General features: G+C 34.9%; 1 protein-coding gene across 1 annotated transcript in view; it reads right to left on the bottom strand.

Moving 5' to 3' along the window:
* LOC139527247 (uncharacterized) overlaps positions 1–21,302 on the bottom strand; it is a 60,328-nt gene that overhangs the window by 4,513 nt on the left and 34,513 nt on the right. The window contains exons 2-5 of the mRNA XM_071322581.1: positions 12,170–12,264; positions 5,162–5,479; positions 4,761–4,870; positions 4,342–4,528 (exon numbers count right to left, since the gene is read on the bottom strand). Coding sequence (XP_071178682.1) covers positions 4,342–4,528; positions 4,761–4,870; positions 5,162–5,479; positions 12,170–12,236 — 682 coding nt within the window. The 5' untranslated portion in view covers positions 12,237–12,264. The remainder of the gene's footprint in view (positions 1–4,341; positions 4,529–4,760; positions 4,871–5,161; positions 5,480–12,169; positions 12,265–21,302) is intronic.

Here is a 21,302-nt window from a genome sequence, read left to right as displayed (position 1 = left end):
GAGCGCAAAGGTCGCTGTACCATCGTAGCGAGAGCGTGATTCTATTCGGAGAGACTGCGCTACGATCTCACAGCGACGTTATTACGACCTCACTACGACCACCACGTTCTCACCGCGACCCTACTACGCTTCCACTACGACCATACCACGTTTACACCACGCTGTTCAAGACCACAGTACAATTCTAGCACGCCCTTGCCGTCCTCATCACGCTCTTCTTACGACCTCACTACGTTCATACTACGACCATCATTCTCATTGTCATTTTCACATAAAATATATCAAATCTCTCCAGGTTTTGTTTTTCTGTATGTAATTAGTACTTCTTGTCCATTTTCTCTAACGGCTCAACCATGCTTCTTGTTTTTATATATATTAGACCGTTGGTTTTCTCGTTTAAATGGTTTTACACTAGTAATTTTTTGGGGCCCTTTATAGCTTTCTGTTTGGTGTGAGCCTAGGCTCCGTGTTGAAGATCGTACCTTGACCTATAATGGTTTACTTTTATAAATTGTGACTTGGATGGAGAGTTGTTTCATTGGCACTCATACCACATCTTCCTATATCTATTGACACATCTGCGTCCTCTCTGCTATCGTTCACTTAAATGTCGTCATTTGAGCTTGATAGACCAGCAATGGGTTGTAATTTAGGTTGGATTGGTCGGTCCGACATCTCTGCTAGATCAGGATTCGTTACTATCAGAGCTCCATTTTTCTATCATCAACTCCTACCACCACGCCCACGTGTTCTAGTTGATTTTGATGGCATGGCTGTTTTGTTTCAGAGACATCTACGTATTAATCAGAAATAGAAGGAATGGAACTGTATTAATATGGAACACGATGTTGACATTATTGCTGAAAACGTAGAAAGATCGCAGTATGAACGAAGAATAATCGTGGTAAGAACGTGCTATAGTCGCAGAAGAAGCGTGTTCAGATCGTGTTGCAATCGGATAACTCGTGGTATGGTCGTAGTGAGAACGTGATGAGCGTAGAAAGATCTTGATATGCGTAGTGACGTCGCAGAATAAGCGCAGTGAGAACGTGGTATATTCGTAGCGGGATCTTTGTAGAAGCGTAATGAGGACGTAGTAGCATCGTGAAAGCAACGAACATTTATATTTTCATGTCGCTCATACCGCGACCTCACCACGATCTGAATTTATTTTATATCGCGGTGAGTGGGTGCGATCTAGGTCTAGGCGGACTGGGGCTTTAACCAACTGTGCTATAACAAATTGTCCTTGACCACAATTATACCATAGTTTTATTATGTCCTAGCGCAGCTGATTTGACCGCAGAGGTCCAACCCTGAATAGTTAGGGCAAAAATGAACACAACATTTGCGGTAGATAATGGTCTGAATTTGGATTGCAATTAAATATTTGACACATAATAGGTTTGTGACACAGGATAACTGCATTCAATTAATTGCTTTTTGGCAATACACTGTGCTGTTGCAGATTGACCACATTCAATTTACTTTACTAGTTTTAAAACAGGGATTTATATGCAATCATTATGATAACATTAGTTGATGTCTGAGTTAATGACAACATGACTCCAATCATCAAGTAATAGTATTAACTTTGCATACATGCAGTCAATCCATTTGACCAAGCCACGAGTTCTCCGTTTAATTACCAAATACAGCTGATCCGGGGATCCGATTGATTCGTATTTAGTCAAAACTTTGATGGTGTAAAATGTGTAATGTGTGAACACTTTTCGGGTTTGAAGGGCTATAACATTATGATTGTAGATACTCTAAATAAACGGTCCGTCTCCAATGTATTCTTTTAGTCTCACGTTTCTGCAGTATCAGGATAAGTCAATATTTTGTTAACATAGTAAAATTGATTACTCGTAAAATCTTCTTGACTGATAGTTAAATTTGACGAAATAAATATATTATTTTTCATATTTATTTCACAAATTGTTTTGACCAATATGAATTCATTTGTGTTTAATTGGTATCTGCCTTTCAGATGTGTCAAATCCGATTCTTCCTGGGGTTTGATACATATGCTAGATTTGGCATCTCGTACAACAACGTATTGTTTAGCTTTCTTATTTACCTCATTTTTTGGTTACGGTATACATTATAATTATTGGTTTGATTAATACACTTATGGATTGGAAAGGGAAGGATTTAAGTAGAGATAATATACATTGTAAATCCGCCACATTTGCATATATACACATGGAAAAAAGTATTGCAACACCTTGATTTTTTAAAACGTGAAGAATCACTCTTATTTTGGATGGAATATGATAAAATATTTGTAAAATAATTTTGAAACGTAGTTAATGGTAACATTGGCATTATAACGAACAAAAAATGTATGAAAAAAAAAATGTTTTATCTTACCAAATTTTGTTATAACAAAATGAAGTGTTTTTTGTACAACTTTTACTGTAGTCGAACTTTACAATGTCAGACATTTCAAAATTAATCTTAATATGATTGTGCACATCATGGTTAATCGTTATACGCCAAAGAATTAGTACTTTGTGTGCAGCCTCCATTCAAACTCCTCTTGTCGTCTTCTGATTCCTGCCATAAGTCGACTAATTTGTTGCTAAGGTAGCATCAACCATTCCTGACGAAGGATATTGTGTATTTCATGACGTGTTTGAACTTGGGTGTCTTTTCGGCCACTTTACGCCCAATAGTGTCCCATATATGCTCGATATGGTTCAAATCCGGGCTATGATCTTCCCCCATGATGCTAATTTCCAACTTTGGCGAGCTCTGCACTGCATTGGATACGGGCAACTGTTTGTCTGTTAGTATGCAAAGGTCCCCGAAATAGTCTTATCGCACGATAACCAGTAGCGATGAGCCGATCTCGAACATTTCTTGTTAAAAGGCTCCTGTATGGTCATCACTCTCTTTTTAGAAATTTAATTGTTTGCAATGGGTTTCTTTCTGACCAACCTTCATTATGCTTGATAATCTAGCAGATGTCATAGGGGATCTTCTTGATCTCGGAAGATCTTTAACATCGTTTGTTGCCTAATTTTTGTTTCTCAAAACGACTTATAGTGGAATGGTGATGACCAACAATACGTGCAATTGTCACAGCGACATACCTGCTTCTCTCATGCTGATTATCTGCAATCTTGCTGCAGTTATGAGTTGTGGATGACCAATTACAAGGTGTCAATCACAAAACTTTGTAAACTTGGTTGTTTAAAGTGTTGAAAACAATGAGGATGAAAACATCTGATTTCTGGTTTACGGGTACAGTAGCTGCATGTGCAGATAAGAACTTATCGAGTCGATATTTACTGATTAAACTCCGGTGATATTTAAAAAATGCTTAACTAGTTCCATTTCAACAAATTATATCACAAAAAATAAAAAGTGTTTTTTTAATTTGAATTTCAATTTGGTGTTGCAATACTTTTTTCCATGTGTATACTAGTCATATGTCGGGAACTTGCTCAATGTTTTTACCATTTGAAAGTTTACTTTCGATGGCAGATCTTCAGAAACTTGTAATGTATTCATTATTTTCCGTTCTTGAGAATATTGAGAGCATAGGATATAACATAAAATATGTCATCTGCTGACTCAACAGAGAAAGGAATCAGGAAACGTGTCAAAGAGACAACAACTCGACCAAAGATTAGAAAACAACCTAAGGCTGTCAATGATTGATTCTAAAACGCAGAGAGAAGATATCCACCCGGAAGCTGGATTCCGCTGTCCCCTCAACTGAAATGTATACAAGTTCCACAAAAGCGATGCCACACTAAATCTGAAACATGCAAATGAGCCAAATCTTAAAAAAGAAGATGTGGTACGATTACCAGTGAGAAACTTCTCCCCAAAAGACCAAATGACACAAAAATTAACAACTTTAATAAGTTCAAAGAACTGCCTTCATCAATGATTAAAGCTAAAACGACATAGCAAGCTATAAAAGGAACCGAAATGAAAATGCAAAACAATTCAAATAGAAAAAAAAAAGGTATTTGAAACAAAAAAACAGAACTGTAAGTAGATGGAATGTTGTTTCATTGCTGTATGCACCTTTTGATTTGTTTCTATTGATTCGTCCCCGCTGTACATTTAATACGATTCGAATAATATTACAGAATAATATACCTCGTTTAAATACCATTATTTAGCTAGAAAATAATTTAAGTGATCGACTATTATGTGTGTTTTGTAAGCCGTCACAGAAACATCATCATAATATTATCAATTTATTATACTGTTTTGTTGTCAATTCAACCAATGTTTTATGATTCGTTTTATTTTCATTAATGATAATAAGCCGAAAGAGCGTCTAAAAACATACATCGTCATTAGATGAAAACATACCTGTACAAACAAACTTCTTATTTCCTCTGAAAATTACAGGTTCAGCTACATCATAAAATGAACATTTAAGCACTGGTTGTTCATTACATTCGTGTTCATTCATTGTATATGTGGAGTTGTTCATAACGTTATAAACTTGACCATTTTGTTTGATCGTTAAATGTATGCTTTCGGAAATTAGATTCTTCTGTAAAAAAAATATATTCAGTATCAATGTATGATGTATAACAATGTTTGTTTTCTTCAAATCTATTATTTCTCAAAAAAGAAATATAACAAAAATAACATAAATAACGAACTCAAAGGCAAATTCTCAAAATTATGGTGGACCTGATATTGATCATCTGACATTGAATCAAAATCGATAATTCTGAAATAATATTTATGTTTTTAAAATATTGATTTAACTTATTACTTACACCAAGATAGAGAGAACAATCTGGCACAGGATACACTTTCTTTAACTCAAACAATACCTGGAGACAACCATTTCCAACAGAAAATGTATAATTGATTCCTGCAGGAGGATCTAAAATGAAGAGAAACAACCGCTTGTTTTGTTCTCAATAAAACTTTTTATATTTTGTAAGATGTATTTATCAGATTTTCATATTTCATAGCAGTTAATGATTTACAAATATTCACTATTTTGAAAGAAGTAAAGTTCTACCCTATTTGTCTAATTCCAAATATGCAAAAAGGACAAAGCTTATAATTTGGTTTTATATCAACCTATTGAGACGAATTTAGCCTACTTACATTTATGAGCAGCTGTCTAACCTGATTTTTATCCAACGTGCCATACATATCAGATACTTACAATGAAATGAGTTCTTGTCAAGGGATAAATTCTGTGTTGATGAATGGAATTCACAAGAGCAAGTATAATTCACATTGATATCGGACTCTGCTAATTTTTTTATGATTAAGGAAAATTCCATAGACCCCAAATTTACATCCTCTTCGTATTTGTTGTAATCTGATGAATATCCGTTGTACACAAGTCCTATTCGTTTAGGACCACCAGACCACTGACGTACAGGACAATCTTTAGGATTGGTCAATATGTATTCTAAATGACACGTTAGAACAATATTTTGTCCGAATATTGCCGGCAGAGAAGACATGGTCCAATACACTGAAAACAGAAAACACCAAAATTATTCTTATACTATTTAATGAGTGATGGAAATTCGTTTGCAGAATTAATGAAGACTTTTTTATTTTGTAGGTACATAACGATTAAAAAAAAGTCAAATCACAAAAAATCTGAACTTCGAGGAAAATTCAAAACGGAAAGTCCCTAATCAATAAGCAAAATCAAATGATGAAACACATCAAACGAATGGACAACAACTGTCATATTCCTGACTTGGTACAGACATTTTCAATTGTAGATCATGGTGAATTGAACCTGGTTTTATAGCGTTACACCTCTCACTTGTACGACAATCGCATCAATTTCCATTATATTGACAATGATGCATAAACAAAATGTCACAAAAAGGGTAAAAAAACAACACAGACCCTTCCAAAACTAGGGGGATTTCAGATGCTCCGGAAGGAGAAGTAGACCCTGCTCCCCATGTTGCACTCGTCGTCTTGCTCATGTTGTTACAAATAGTCTTATTCGGTAGGTCACATTCGTAGAAAGGGATTGTAGTAACAAAATATGGAAAATATCAGATATCATCTGTATAACGAATCAACTCGTGATGGCGTCCATAATATTTACGAAGTGATGATTAAAACTTCACGATTTTGGATTTCTTACTTTAAACATTTCTTGGTTCAACAGATATATAATTGTTATGTTTTTTTCAGTAACCTAAATTTCACATCAGTGGAATGCTAAATAGAACCTTTAGCTGCGTATTTTTCTAAGCAAAAAAAGGAATCATATATGTTAATGGTATACATATTATATTCTATAATTTTTAAAAGGAATTAGTCAGATATGGTTGAAGCATGTCCAAGAAGTCAATATTATCTTAGAAACCGGGATCTCTTACCATTATAGTTTTTCTTCATTTTAAGGATGTGCAGACATTCAAAGACAGAACTTATATGTCTCAATCATTCGTAAACGTATCGATATATTTTATGGAAACAATGTGTTTACGTGTTGTACAAAAGTCTGAGAATGTTTTCATCTGATTTAATGACATTTAAAATTTCATAAAACATTTGAAGCGGTACAGGATTACTACTTTCTACTCATAAACATGTTTATGTTTTCCGTTCAAAAATAATTGGAGTATAACCGCGCATGTAAGGCAAACTTTTACATTATAATATGTACTTATGTTAGCATCTTCTCCAATTATAAAAAAGAAATATTTGGAAATTTGAAATGTAAACTAGATTAAAATAAAAGCGCAAACCCAATAGTCCGGCCGATTGGTGCAGATATAGAGCAGAATTGCTCACTTGATGAGGAAAGCATGAAACTTTGCATAGTAGTTCTTGGTTATATACCCTTTGATTTCAGCTATGAACTACTCTGAAAAATCAAGATGGCGGAAAAACGGTATAAATATCAAGATTGTCCTAAAGGTATTCTATATAATTTCGGAAATTAAAGTAATGATTCTTTAAAAATGGACTTTATGTTCTTAAATTTGTTATCAATTAATTTTAAAATATAAAAAAAATAAATTGGTTATTTCTATAACACAAACATTTGCAAATATGGCTGCATATACAAAAACAAATAGTGAAATTCAAAATGTTAATCAATATGTTACATGTTATTGTAATTGTTCTTTAAACACTTTCAGTTTTAATGGTTATGATGAAATAGGTTGAAACGAGTCGATTGAACGTTAATATAGGTCGATTAAATGTGGTGGAATAGTAGGTAACTCATCTGAACTTTGAGGCAATGCCGAGGGCATCTTGTCTCGTGTCTTGTCAATGCCACATCTTACGTCACTTATCGCGTTTTCATCTGCCGTACCCACTACATCGTCAAATTATTCTATGTAAGCAATAGGTGTACCTTTCTTCAGGCGGATTAGACGATTGCCATCATTTGAAATGGTTAAGGATCAACTATTTCCTTTTCCAACTACGTGCGAAACCAATTCGCAACTATTCAGCGAGCAAGGTCCTATAATGCACTCCTTGTCAGCACTTTTATTAATTTTAACATGTTTAATGGTAAGTCATTTTTGAGTTTGGCGGAACTGTAATGGTTCGTTGTATGCAAATCTCGTTTCCACTGTTAACAAATGCCGCATTTATCACTTTATTGTTGATGGAAATTGTGGGAGTACTCATGTTTATCACTGCTCTCAGTGTGTCCAAAATATCTAGCCTAAGTATAACATCGTCTATTAATGGCTCTTTGCATAAATCCCATTGTATGTTAACTCTATTGATGTCGAGAGTCGTTCTCTATAATCTTCCCAATAACAAGCTGTTAACCCAAACCATGTAGCGTTACGATTTCCAAATCTCCATTTTCTGCCGGAATTAATTTCTCATTTACTAATGTTATCATTGTAGCAGTGTCCACAATCATGCTCACATTCTGGTCATGTATAGTACCTCGTACTGCTAAGCTCTTTCAAATGGTTCGTCTGATGACAATATCGGACGAGGCTGTGGGCCTCTGTTCGATTTTGTGATGAGGTGATGTTTCATGGCCAATAGACTTTGTAATCGTGCGTTGGTCTACTGCCCCGACCCTTTGCTGTTTAAAGACTCCATTGTTGGGGTTGCACTTTGATTTGCTCCGTATCCTGGTGAAGGTGATTGTTGTCTGAAATAACCGGGATTTCTAGAGTTTGTCCTTGGAGATGCTAACCGTTGTTTTTAGGAACTATATGATCTCTAGCTTAGTGGGGGTGTTTCTGATCGATATGCATAAGCTTGGGTGTATTTCTATCAGGCGATCTACCGCGATTGTATTGCTCAGGAGATCTTCCACGTGTATATTGATCAGGTGATCTTCCATTGAACTGGTGATCTCCCATGCTTATTTGATCAGATGAATCGAGGTTATACTGATCGGCCAATCCACGATTATGTTGATTAGTTGCAATTGAAAGCATAACATCAGCTAGTTTTGTGACAATTTGTGTGAGGTTATGCACCTCATTATCCAAAGGACTACCATATTTCTTTTATCTTTCGGTGATACTGCGCCATCAGCAAAGTAGACTTGTCGATGGTCATAATTGGCACTTTTTTATCCATATATCGCCATCTGGTTTGCTATTGAGGTTTTCAATTGTTTTAACGCCTTGTTGAATGTCTCTGGGTTCTTCACTATTACATTCCTTGAAGAATCTTTGTCTTTACATCCTCGACGGAATGCTTCGGTTCCAATCTGGTTTGATCGTCTTTCTTGCTGAAGCGCTGCTCCAAATGAATGCGTTTTTTAAGGCCTTGAAATCATCATCTGTGTTTACCTTGCGAGCGTACTCAAAGCCAACATCGGCCAGCAATCTGGGGCCTACACACATTTTTTCTATTTCCCATTGTCATCTACCGGCAGTTCGTTCAAATTCGTAAATGAACGCCTCCAAAGTCATGGATCCTCTTCAATTGAGTTTTTGCATTTTTGGAGCTGTGGGCTTCGGCTCCGGTCCCTTGCACCAACATTTTCTTGCCATCGGGTATATTTTTTCTCCAATGAGGAGTCTGAAGAAGAGGTGCTGCCACACTCTTTTGGTTTCCTCTGCCCTTTTCTGGATCGGTCAATTGAGTCAGCCTGCTGTTTTGGAAAGCCTGTTAGAGCTTCAGGAGCTTACGAGGTTGTCATAATTGGAGTGATAAATGTGGTATTTGCCATTGACTCGACGGGGATGATACCGTAAGTAGGCACTGCATTCAGCATTGGAGAAACTTGATAGAATCCACTTGCAGCCAATTGTTTCTGTAACGGTGTGCTGCTTTGAACCAAATATTATTGACTCGTAGTAGATGGTAAGTGTGCGTAAGAAGACACATAAGCCTTTTGCTGGTATCCTACTAGAGGTTTATAGTATGTTCTTAAATGGAGATTGTTCTTGAATAATTTGAACTGTTTCATGCAGGGCCAAGGACCCTGACTTAGGACTTTTGACTGAAGACCTTCAACAGAGTTGGTGCGGTTGATTGTTCATGCGAACTACAATTTGGGAAAGACCCAAGGCATGGATTTTGTTGTGTACTTTTGGTAAACTTGCGTTGTACTGGCTAAGGTCAAATTTTGGCTTAGATGATGTGTCCATTGCAGGAATTTTCACTTCTTTATTTCGATTGTCCACTAATTCATTTACAACAGATGCCAGTTGCTGGAAGGTACTCTGCTGTTCAAATGCACTTTTTAAATGAATGGTGTCTCCTTCCTCAGTTGTTGTCAGCTTGTCCATTCGTCTCACCACAACATTGAATATCTTATTGGTCTAAAAAAATCAATTCCGCCATCAATTATAACTAGCCTTGTGGTCTATCATGTCTCCAGACTGCTGAAGTTTCTGAGGTATTGCTCTCATCTGTCTGTTATTATTATTCATTGCCTCTTTCTGTTCAGCTTGAAACGTAATAAGACCAACACATATTTTATCAATTCGCACTTCGCTCTGTTTTATATTGCGGCAAATCTCAGCTGTTCTTTGAGCATTAGATTTACTATCTGCTAAAAATTCTTGGTACAATTGTTTAATAGTCATTTCTGAGCTGTCCTCTGTTAAAGCATCTTCAGCTGTGGGTTTCTCCATATCCCCAAGTTAATGTCAATGCTCTTGTCCTTGTTGTCCTCAATGCCTGCCATTTCAATGTTCTTGTCCTTGTTGTCCTCAATTCCTGCCATTTCACTGATATGTGTTTAAATAATTCTCAATTCACAGTTTAATAACTAAAATTGCAAAATATTGCGACCCAAGAAATAAGATAGGCACTAAATAATATCTTAAGGCAGATAAATCCCAAATCACAGCTTTTATGTGTGACCCAAGACAACAAATAGTGCTGCTTTTAATGAAAGCTACTACTGCAGTTTTTTTATGAAAGCTGCTACTTTGTGTATGAAATGACAAGCAAGGCAAAACCAAAAAGGACAGAACTGGGACAGATACTAAATGACACTATACATCAAAAAAATGCTTATATTCAGGTCAATTTCAATAATGAATATTTGCTTCTTTTTCAAGGCGGCCATTTTGAAAATTGCTGCCATTTTGTATTTCGAAGAAAGATAAAAACAAAATCTTGCTAGGTACATCAAGTCATTCAAATATGTTGATTTTTGTGCTTCCAGCATCAAAACCACTGTGGTTTTTGCAATACTGGAAATATTTTAGAACGTACAGCAGCCATCTTGAAATAAGCCGCCATATTGAATTATTGAGGATGGGTTCATAGCTAATATTGCTTTGTACACAAAAATGTACCATCATGCAAAAATTGGTGCTTTCCTCATTATTTGAGCGATTTTTTCACTGATCGGCCGGACTACAAGAGGTGTTTCTCATTATACATTTTAAACATTTTATAAAAGAAAAAGAAAGACAATACAAATAACACAATTTGAAAAACAAGAAATTACAGAACAAAACAGATTTGATTTCAAATTAGAACGACCACCAAGCTGTGATTACAGCTAAATTGGCTTTTTGTCCAAGTTAAGCTTGCAATGTATTGCTAAAATGAAAATTTACTGATATATGAATAAAAAAGCCGACACTGACAGAAGCGGTATTAGAAATAAAGAACAAAAAGTAAAAACATATCGACAGTCATAGAAAATTTATACGAACATTAACAAAATATCAAAACGTTGGTACCTTATTTGCAATACGAAATTAGTTTTATCGAGCAAAGATGTTACTGCATTTTTTTCGGAATATATATTTTCTCCGCATATTTAAGAAACCATGTTATTAATTACATTTCAGTTATCGGCAGTCAACTCCATTTTTGTTATGACAAAAAAAAAGCCCTAGACGCAGACTATTAATAGCTGAAACGTCGTTTATTTCATCATTATATGGCACGCAATGCTTAAATGACACATAACGTGTGACCATTTCAGACCTCCAAAACATCATTGTGAAGGGTCCAGAAATAATAACATAGTGCATTCAAAGTTCACCTTATTATATCATAATAGTTCTATTCCTAGATATATATTATTCAGTAATTGATCTTAATTATTCTTGCGGTTTACCAATTGCAAAGGACATCTCGTCCTTCTAGAATCATAATTATGAAGATGTCTTTTATTTTGGCTTACAGAACTTTGTTCGTTGGCCAAGTTAGAGACCTAATGAAAGTATCACATGATGTAAACCACAGTACATATTGCAGGTCAGGTTGCAATATAGAATAATATTCATAGTTAAAAATAATTTGGTGAAAAATTTCTCTATATTCAATTAAAACTAACTGGCTGTTGCTGATAATTGTATGACTCTAGAAATCTTTACGTAATCTTTGTGGTTGGATATACAATGTATAGATCAAATCAAATTATTTTCATCATCAATTTCACTTGTTTATATCTTAATGCAAACGTTCAGACAAATATTATACCTCCTCCAATCCAAACATTATTCCTGGATACTGTTTAATAATTAAATCTGTGTAAATTTTATAAATATTTATAGTTAAACAAGTTCACTGGTGGTTCATTTTTGCAATAGTTTGGATTGAGGACGACAAATAGCAGACAACATACAAAACAAATAAATGTGGCAACATAAGACTTTTGATGTAAGTTTCCGTTTAGAAATTGTATATTCATTTTTAAATTTGGATAATAAACAACACATCATAATTGACAACACCATTGGAAACGGTATTGACTTCTTAAACATGTCTTCAAGAAAAAATATACCTTTGCCTGCAACATATGGCATAACCCGTATAATTAGAAATGCAATAGTCAGGTCATTCCAGTCCATGCAGATTTGATCCAGTTAACGTGACAACCTGCAATAAGTTAAAAGATTTTCAATAGATTAAATGTCTTGGACACGGACATGTAAATGCAAAATTAATACTGTTGGTAACCTTATCCTTCAGTATGCTTAATAAGTTAAGACGGACGGATCTTTTCCACAACTTCATACTTTGAATACATTTTATGTCAATTAATTTAAACCCCCATCACACTTGGCCACGATCGCATTACGATCTCTTTGAATATTTGGCGATCGTATTGCGATCGTGTATATCGCAGTAAGGTCGTATTGATGACTTTATACTCGTGTTGAACTGGGATCAACTGTGAACCTTTTTGAATCAATCGTGGTGCGGTCGTGGCAAAATAAGTTCGTAGTAGAAGCGTAGTGAGAGCATATTAAGTTCGTGGTAATATTGAAAAGGTCACTGCACCATCTTAGCGAGAGCGTAGCGAAAGCGTGATTCCAGTCGGAGAGAATGCGCTCCTATCTCACAGCGATGCTACTACGACCCCATTGTGACCATCACGTTCTCACCATGACTTTACAACGATTCTACTACGACTATAACACCTTTATACCACGTTGTTTAAGACCTTAGTACGTTTCTAGCACGGTCATGCGCTCTCGCCACGCTCTTCGTACGACCTAACTACGATCATACTGTGACCATTTAGAGTTCTAGTTATGCTCATTGTTACTGTGACATAAAATCTATTATAGCACTCCAGTCTCCAGATTTTGTTTAAAACATCAAATTCCATTGAACCATGGAAACACAAGACCATGCAGATGTAAAAATGCTTCTATAATATTTAGCACAGATACAAAATATTAACGACCAGGCCATGATATTGTTATTGAGAAGAGGAATAAGAAGAAATATTAGACAGCGAATTTCCTAACAGAATTGATCCAAAAATCAAGAAGGCAGAAACTCTAGTCAGAAGATACGAGTTTTTTTGTAGATTTTGGAAGCATGACTGTTGTTTTCATGACAGTGCTGTTTTCATGACTGTGCTGTTTTCATGACTGTGTTGTTTTCATGACTGAGTTGTTTTCATGACTGTGTTGTTTTCATGATAATTATCAAAGGTACCCGGAATATAATTTAATACGCCAGACGCGCGTTTAGTCTATATAAGACTCATCACTGACGCTCAGATCAAAATAGTTGTGAAGCCAAACAAGTACAAAGTTGAAGAGCATTGAAGACCAAAAATCCAAAAAAGTTGTGTGGTGAGCGACTACATATTTTGAGTAACGATGGAAAGCTGAAAAGGACGGCAACCATTTGCCAGTACTGGTCTATGAATCTTGACCATAAAAATAATGATGACAGGAAGCATTATTAGGACCGAAGTCGTGAGACAGTCAAATTCCGGTTCATTATCTAACACTTAGGACACAGACCTTCCGACGTCAGTCGGCATAACACTCCCCATCCATAATGGGTTTTGTGGTGTATGCTGTCGCGGGTATTTACAAAGACAACACTATAGACAGTACAGCGTTGGATTGGTTTCTTTCATCGAAAGCAGTAAGTTATTGATCCATCTATCAGTTAACCAACATCGTAGATAGCGGAGAAAGAGGAGCTGATCAAGCACGTTCTTTTAGACGTAATGAATGAGACACCACTCAATTGATAACGATAGAGAAATCGTCTTTGGGGATTTCAAAATTTAGATAGACCACACTTTCCTTTTCAAGACGACAATGCAGCGAGAAACTCCCGCACCCAGAGGAGTCCTTCAGCTGGCCCCTAAACAAATATGTTACTAGTTCAGTAATAATGAACGCCATACTAAACCGAATTAAACAGAAGAAACTAAATTTGTCAGGATAAGCGATTTATAAGACATGAGGAGAAATGAACGCGATACGTAAGACAAACAATATACTTTTGCAAAGAGAATGAAATCATTTCTTTAGTTCTAGCGGAATTATTAAAAAGTGTACTACTGCAAATAATTGCTGTGACATTAAGAGTAAACCATTTTCCAAGACCATATAAAAGATGTTAACGAAGTCATTATTTAAAATTGATTTTGGGGTACATTTTAGGTAAAAAAAATATTTCTGTATGTCATTTTTGCTTATGTGCTATATGCCTTTGTTCGTTCTTTGTTCCACCAGACGTGGTTCTGTACATCCTGTCATTGAGTTATTGTGCTATGCTTTGTTATACGTTTTGCTGATGGGCTTTTTCTATATGACTTTTGGGGTTTCTTTGGTACATTCTTGTTTGTTTTTATAGTGATTAAGATAATAACACAATGTCGACTGTTGTACCCTTTTCTTGACATGTTTATGTACTACATTGTATGTCAGTTTGTTTTGTTCACGTATCGTTGTCAAAATATAGAAATTTCATGTGATTTTCATACAAGTGATATATTTAGCTAGCTATAAAACCAGGTTTAATCCACCATTTCCTGCTTAAGAAAATGATAGTACCAAGTCAGGAATGTGACAGTTGTTATCCGTTTGTTTGGTGTGAATGATCTTTTAATTTTGCCATTTAATTACAGACTTTCCGTTTTGAAATTTATCGGAGTTTTCGCTAAGACGCGTATTCAAACGAATGGGTTCACTTCTAGATTTACAAGAATAACTCGTTCAATCCTTATCGCTCCCATGTTATTTTTTCTGCAAGAAGAACCACTTGCAGTATCAATTATAAACAACCCGAATATAAAAGTAATTAAACTAGGGACTATAATGAAACCGAGATAAATAAGTGTACTGACGATACTCTTTAATTAAAATACGGAGTATGTTGAAAAAACATTTAAAACGTTTCAAAAGTATCCGAAATCGTTTTAAGGGCTAGAATGAATATCAAAAAGACTGTGGTTTGAATTTTAGCAGGGCTCAATAAAAAATTTAAATAACCATATTAAATGGTCTAAGCCGCCAATGTGTTCAAAACAGACATGAGGAAAATTTCTAAAATGATAATTGGTTAGAAAAACATATAATAAAATAATAGTTTGAAGGGAGATCTCAAATAAGTTACGGGATGAGGTTCAATAATTAAATCATCTGTACTGTCTATGACTCACAGAAAGACTGAACTCCAAACAACCGGAGGAAAACAAGGTGGATAGGAATGATGAACCTAAGGCTTTATACAATAAAAACAGGTGAACAGTATGCATAGTTTTGTAAACTCAGAAACACATAACGGTATTCCAAATATTAACAAAACTAGAGGCTCTAAAGAGCCTGTGTCGCTCACCTTGGTCTATGTGAATATTAAACAATGGACACAGATGGATTCATGACAAAATTGTGTTTTGGTGATGGTGATGTGTTTGTAGATCTTATTTTACCAAACATTCTTGCTGCTTACAATTATCTCTATCTATAACAGTACTTTCTGTGGAAAATGTTATTGAAAATCTTCAAATTTTGCGAAAATTGTTAAAAATTGACTATGAAGGGCAATAACTCCTTAGGGGGTCAATTAACTATTTTGGTCATAGTGACTTATTTGTAGATCTTACTTTGCTGAACATTATTGCTGTTTACAGTTTATCTCTATCTATAATAATATTCAAGATAATAACCAAAAACAGCAAATTTTCCTTAAAATTACCATTTCAGGGGCAGCAACCCAACAACAGAATGTCTGATTCATCTGAAAATTTCAGAGCAGATACATCTTGACCTGATGAACAATTTTACCCCTGTCACATTTGCTCAAAATGCTTTGGTTTTTGAGTTATAAGCCAAAAACTGCTTTTTACCCCCTATGTTCTATTTTTAGCCATGGCGGCCATTTTGGTTGGTTGGCCGGGTCACCGGACACATTTTTTAAACTAGATACCACAATGATGATTATGGCCAAGTTTGGTTAAATTTGGCCCAGTAGTTTCAGAGGAGAAGATTTTTCTAAAAGATTACTAAGATTTACGAAAAATGGTTAAAAATTTACTATAAAGGGCAATAACTCCTAAAGTGGTCAACTGACCATTTTGGTCATTTTGACTTATTTGTAGATCTTACTTTGCTGAACATTATTGCTTTTACAGTTTATCTCTATCTATAACAATATTCAAGATAATAACCAAAAACAGCAAAATTTCCTTAAAATACCATTTCAGGGGCAGCAACCCAACAACGGAATGTCCGATTCATCTGAAAATTTCAGGGCAGCTAGATCTTGACCTGATGAACAATTTTACCCATGTCAGATTTGCTCTAAATGCTTTTGATTTTGAGTAATAAGCCAAAAACTGCATTTTACCCCTATGTTCTATTTTTAGCCATGGCGGCCATCTTGGTTGGTTGGCCGGGTCACCGGACACATTCTTTAAACTAAATACCCCAATGACGATTGTGGCCAAGTTTGGTTAAATTTGGCCAAGTAGTTTCAGAGAAGATTTTTGTAAAAGTTAACGCAGGACGACGACGGACGCCGGACGCCAAGTGATGAGAAAAGCTCACTTGGCCTTTCGGCCAGGTGAGCTAAAAATCAAATGAATAATATACTGTGGATTCATTTATTTTCGTGGATAGAGAAAAAAAGACGTTTTGTGGTAAACGTAAATTCGTGGATCGCTGATTACAACAACAAAAAATTAGATACGTAATTCTTGGATTTCTTTTTGATTTAGGAGATCATATAACCTCCTTGGTTTGATCAATAATAAAACAAAACAAAAAAGAAGGAATTCATTGAAAAAGCTCGCTTGGTCATTCTAGGTTAAAGTGTTCATTGATAACTTCCATTACAACAATGGACAGAGACAACTAATTATTTGTTTCTTTTACAATTTATAAATTCTTGTCTGAATCCTATAAGGCATTCAAAACTTTATGATTGAAAGCTCATTTCCCTAATCGGGATATAATAAACATTGATATAAGTATAAGGTGTGAAAATAAATGTTCCTGTCATAAACAATATTACCTACGGGCAATATCCCCGTACTTAATCCTATTGATGTTTAATCACTGTTAAACAAACTATGACCCGGTAATTAACAACTCGCAATTATTTTCTATGAACAGTTTTAATCAATTTTTAAAAAGTAAATTATCACTGATATTGGATATATTTATTATAGATTTAATCAAAATACTTGTATCTTCTTTCAATAAAAAACACGTGTTATGTTACAATGTTTATCGCTAGTCAACACTATACTAGAACTGTATAACATAACCGGAAATAAACATCCGACTCAATACACATTTCTCTGGATTATTCTTTGTTGAATTCTTAAATTCGTGGTTCGCTGTTACCCACGAAATCCACGAAAATTGGTATACCACGAATAAAAATGAATCCACAGTAACATGGTCCTTTATCTGGGTTTGGAACACATATCAACATCGCAATGTCAGTGTGCCGTTTACCGGAAGAAATAAAGGAATAAAGAAATAGGAATGATGAACCTAAGGCTTTATACAATAAAAACAGGTGAACAGTATTCATAGTATTGTAAACTCAGACACACATAAATGGACTGCAATAGGAAATACGGATTAATGTCACTATAAACGAATAACACAGACTTTTTTCCTACGTTCTTGTTTTAACACTATAGGTATATGGCAAATGAAAATGCTTAAACACTGTCAAATTATTTGACGTACGGAACCGATTCAATGTAAGTTCATAATATGATTCACACGGATTTTTTTTAATAAAAGACTCGTACAAACAGATCGTGTCTATTTTGTTTATTTACTGTACACTGATGGTAGAAGTTAGGCGGGAAATATTTGAGAAATAAGGAGAATTTTGGTCAAAATTGAGAATCGGGAAATTACATAAATCTAATACCTTTTGCAAATGATTATATTAGGCCGGAGACCACAATCGAAATGATAAAATTTCAATCGCGTAAAAAGTAGACGGCTATATATATATATATATATATATATATAAAGTGCCTAGAAAATCAACCTAACGATGTTAGAGTAGATTTGATTCGTAACTTCCTCCCCGGCGCCGGGGCTGGAACCTGTACTTTTTATTTCTAACTTCTACGACAACACCGCCTAGCATTGCGCAGAGACCCTATCCCCTCCTCTAACTCTAGCTTATAGAATAAGCTTTCGTTTCGGGAGGTGTTATTTTGTCGTAGGAATTAAACAAGGATCTCTGATACAATACACGAAGTATTCTTTTTGGTGTACAGAAATGATCATCTACTCATCTCTTCATGATCAGTATTATTACAGGATGCTAATCTATTTTTAGAAGCATACATTCACTGTAAATTAATATATGTATATCTCTCCGGGGGGGGGGGGGGGGGGGGGGGGGCACTTGCTATATAATTAGTGGTAGGGATGAGCCGCTGGAATAGGTAACTTTTTCATGCTTTATGATATATGAAAAGGGTGAGAAATTCAGATTAAGTATATCAATAGGTTGATATTATCACTTGCTTGATTATATCATAAGTATCTGAAACTAATCAGATGTCCTTATTTATTCTTGATGCGGTAAAACCACAGTCGTAAATGCATTAGTTATTTGTCAAACCAATTAAACTCTGATTTCGTATTTCCACTGATGCCAGTGATAGATGCAATAAATCCAACTATTTTGACATTTGCACCATTTCTGGAAATATTTTGCATCAATAAGCACAGAAAAGGTAGAACTTTGTAATAATGTAAAATTATTGGCCGGCAATGGAGATTGTCCCCCCAAAATTTGCTTTCAAAGTCCAGACGTTATAACGTCGTAGGAAGGTGCCCTAAAAAAAGCTTTGCAAGACGTCATTATTATTTGGACTAGTGTACACCTTGCAAGGTTTCCATGCCTGTCAGACAGTTTTCACTTGTCCTCGACGAGATTAATGGATTTTTAAACAGGGTTAAGTTTTCGTGGTAATGTCAATATCACTAGCAGGCCTTGTGTCATCTGACTTTGATCATATTTTCATGACACAGTGATCAAAATTGTGGTTTTTTTTTGTCAATTTCTAAAGGGGGAGTCGGACAGCACACTAAATTGGACCCCACCATGCATAAATTTGAATATTTCCATTAATTGCTCAGGTTATCTTTCTAAAATAACCACCACCGATCAAATTTAATTAGAAAAGCCTTCCATCCCCTACAGTCCCTATAATTAATTCAGCAGTGCCTTCCGAGTTTAATTTGTGGCTTGTAAAGAGTTGAATGGCCATTAAGATACATATACACCATTAAAGTACAAACCAGCCAATAAAGAAGAAATTATCCATCGATTGAGATAATAATGGCCGTTACATTCTTTTATAGATGTATCATTACTTTTTCATGCCAAATTTAATGGTTATATTTTAACGCCCACTATTATGACTATCTTGTCGTTTTAATAGCCATTGAAATGCAGGAATGGCCATTAAAAATTCCATAGAAATAATGGTGCTATTAATAACGGTTACATTTAATGCACATTAAGATTTTGAAAACAGAATTCATGCCCATTAACTGTTATAAAATAGAAATTAATGGCCATTATCTGGTAAATGCATGCCCATTAATATATTTATGAAAAAATTAAGTACTTATAATTAATGGCCATTATTCCAAGTTTCATGGCTTTATTTAATGGTTAATATTCATTTTTTTAATGGCAAGACGATTAATTTAATGGCAATTTACCACATTAAATGTAACCGTAATTAATAGACCTAATTTAATGGGTATATTTAATGGCTCATTAATGGGTATTCTCACAGTAGTGTACGCTGAACTCGGTACATGCAAAAATTGCAACTAAAATAATTTCAAAACAGACTTATAATTGAGTTTAAACAATGTAATGACGATTCGTATAAAATAAAATGTAATAACAGGAATATAAATCATTCTAAATAGACTAACAACTTCAAAAAGATATAATTAATGACATAACCACTTTTATTAGTTTAAAGGGGGGAGCGTGATGCATAAACTTATTTCTGTCTATTTCAGTAGTAAACGTCGTTCTTCTTCTTTTGTCATGACGTTTTCATATTGTCGTCGACTAATAAGTTTGCATGTCCCTTTTGTACAACCCGAATCATGAAGACTGAACTGACTCAACATGAACGGGCGAAAGGTATCAATTCAGATATGTATATACCATACGATGGCGCAGATGATAACGTACTATTGAGTCATAGGGAAATGGAAAGTAAGAAAGTCTTTCAAAGTTGGTCATAGATTTTTGTTTGAAGTCGTCAGTCTGTGCCAATATCAAAGAAAAGGTCAAGCAGTAGCATCACTTATTACAAGTGCACTGGAGTATATGCAATTTGAGTACTGACTGGCTGACATGTTGGTTATAGAGAGACAGGAAATATTCAATATATCTGAATTAAAAATATAAGAACTAAGAAAAAATGGGTTTCTCTATGTCTTTGAAAAAGTTCTGAATTTTCAATTGCAGTGCAAAACGTTATAATTAACAATTTCCAAACTAATAGAATGAAATAAAGTCATAATCATCCGCGTACTGTTGTGTAACTTTCATCATTACACCTTTCAACAGCGTCAAAATGCTGTTTTATCAATAATTAAGGGATGTGGCAATTGCTTCTTTGAAATGTTAATGCCAAGTTTCGACGGACTTTCCATTTTCGTTATCTCTTAGGAATTTGTCAGATCTACGTCTCTTAACTAAACGCTGAAAAACTTATTTTACATCTTATAAAGATAATGCTATATCAACACAACCTCGAAAAAGAACTACGGACACACAAATGAATCAACTAAACAATAAAACATCAACAAAAAAAGTTATATCAAGTCCTAAATATTCATGGAAAACTATATATTTAGCCCAATCCGTAAATATTTCAGTTGCGGAACGCTTACGGATGGTTTACGGAAGAAATCCGCATCTAATTCGCAACGTTTATGCCGTATTCACAAAACGTCCGTAAAGATACCGTAGTTTACGGAAAGTTTGCGCAGTACTTATGACGTCTAAACCTAATTAAATTAAGTTTTACTAAAATGTCTCATAAATTTTTTTTTTGATAATCATAGTCTACGCTGTTGTTTTCTTTGGTCTTTTTTCTAAAAAATAAAATATTCTTCATAATGAGCCTCGTTTTCAGTCGT

Source organism: Mytilus edulis, chromosome 6, assembly GCF_963676685.1.
Source record: "Mytilus edulis chromosome 6, xbMytEdul2.2, whole genome shotgun sequence".
In the NCBI taxonomy this organism is placed as follows: domain Eukaryota; kingdom Metazoa; phylum Mollusca; class Bivalvia; order Mytilida; family Mytilidae; genus Mytilus; species Mytilus edulis.
This window is presented reverse-complemented; position numbering and strand designations above follow the sequence as displayed.